General features: G+C 36.2%; 1 protein-coding gene across 1 annotated transcript; it reads right to left on the reverse strand.

Annotated features, from left to right (window-relative positions):
• Positions 1-336: 336 nt before the first annotated feature.
• On the reverse strand, positions 337-1,166 carry LOC149405610 (late embryogenesis abundant protein At1g64065-like). Its single transcript, XM_089602007.1, has one exon. It carries the CDS (start codon positions 1,100-1,102, stop codon positions 506-508), a length of 597 nt encoding a protein of 198 aa, XP_089458133.1. The 5' UTR covers positions 1,103-1,166; the 3' UTR covers positions 337-505.
• Between the last annotated feature and the right edge of the window lie 306 nt (positions 1,167-1,472).

Here is a 1,472-nt window from a genome sequence, read left to right on the forward strand (position 1 = left end):
CTCTTGCACAATAGGTTAGACAAGATTAGCTAGCAATCGTTTTCATACACCACCCCAAAACAACAATTATTAAAATAAATTAAACTTTTTTTCTGGCAGTAATTATCATTTTTTTTTTTGCATGCAATGAAAGTCAAATTTATTGTTCTTTAACTGTGATTTCATTTATTCAATAAATGACATGTTATCATTTTCACTAAATCAGTAAATCTAAAAAATTATAACATTAATAATTAGAATTTTCATAAATTCGAAATTAGCTACCAGACGACTATTCTGCAGAGAAAATAAAATAATTATTGGTATATTCTTCCGTAATTATAATAAATACACTGATTAACAAAGATAAAATTTAATTTAATTTTATAAATTTATATCTATTTTTTTTTCAATAACACTTCGAATAGACTTTTAATCAAGCCCAAAAACTTATGACCTATAGTAGCGTACAAATAGTATAATAGACTACAAAACATTCCTTTTTCACTGATTATATAATTTTTTTTTACTGACAATCAAGTCTCTGAACAGTCTTGAAAGGCAAATTAATCAAAACACTGCAATCCATCTCAACTTCTTTCCTCTTCTTCACTACACGCAAGATCTCCACTCTCCCTCTCATCACCGTCTTCCCGGAGAGAGTCAAATATCCGGCGCCGATCTCCGTCGCCACGGCGTTCCCGGCTAATCCGGCGAGTCCCGTCGAGCTCACCGTCGCGAATAAGTCAACCCCCTTCGTTGACTTCATCCCAACCCTCCCAGCCGGGACCGAGGCTTGGCCAACGATGATTCCCTGGTACACGAACGACACGGTCGTCGCGTCGTATTTGAATCGCCCGAAATTAGGATTTTTGATCGTTACCTTGGCTTCGAAGGCAGCGTCGAACGTGGGCGAGGCTGAGGTACCCGAAGCTAGGGTTTGGATTTGGAGTGAGCCGAGCCTGAGCTTCGGGGAACGGACTCGCATGAAGACGAGAACGATAATTATGATTACAATGACTTGGAACACAAGAAAGATCGGGATGTATTTGAGAAGTTTCTTCTTTTTCGTGGATTTTTTGTTGTGGGTTTGGTCAGACTTTGAGTGTCCTTCTTCTGCCATATTTTTTTTTCTTTCTTTCTTTCTTTATTTTCGGGTGTAGTGTTGAAAATGAGAGAGAGTTTGTGTATTTATTATACAAGGCTTTTTCTTAGAAGGAACAAAATAGAGTTTTTTTTAAAGTGGAGGTTACATTAGAAAAGGGCTTACTAGGAAGGTGTGTGGAAATATTCGAAAACACGTTTGTATGTATAGTATTCGAGCAACAAAAATGACAATCACTATAATAGAGGAAATTACGTTGTCAGACACGAGGGAATATCTTACGAAACGCACAAGGTTCTGTGTTATATAAAAAATAAAAAGAAACAAGCACCAACGTTAAAAGATATATATCCATACGATTGATTAATCAATAGCACTCATTGTAAAC

This window comes from Urtica dioica, chromosome 2 (assembly GCF_054948205.1).
Source record: "Urtica dioica subsp. dioica isolate 48M chromosome 2, U.dioica_male_clone48M_v1_H2, whole genome shotgun sequence".
Taxonomy (NCBI): Eukaryota; Viridiplantae; Streptophyta; class Magnoliopsida; order Rosales; family Urticaceae; genus Urtica; species Urtica dioica.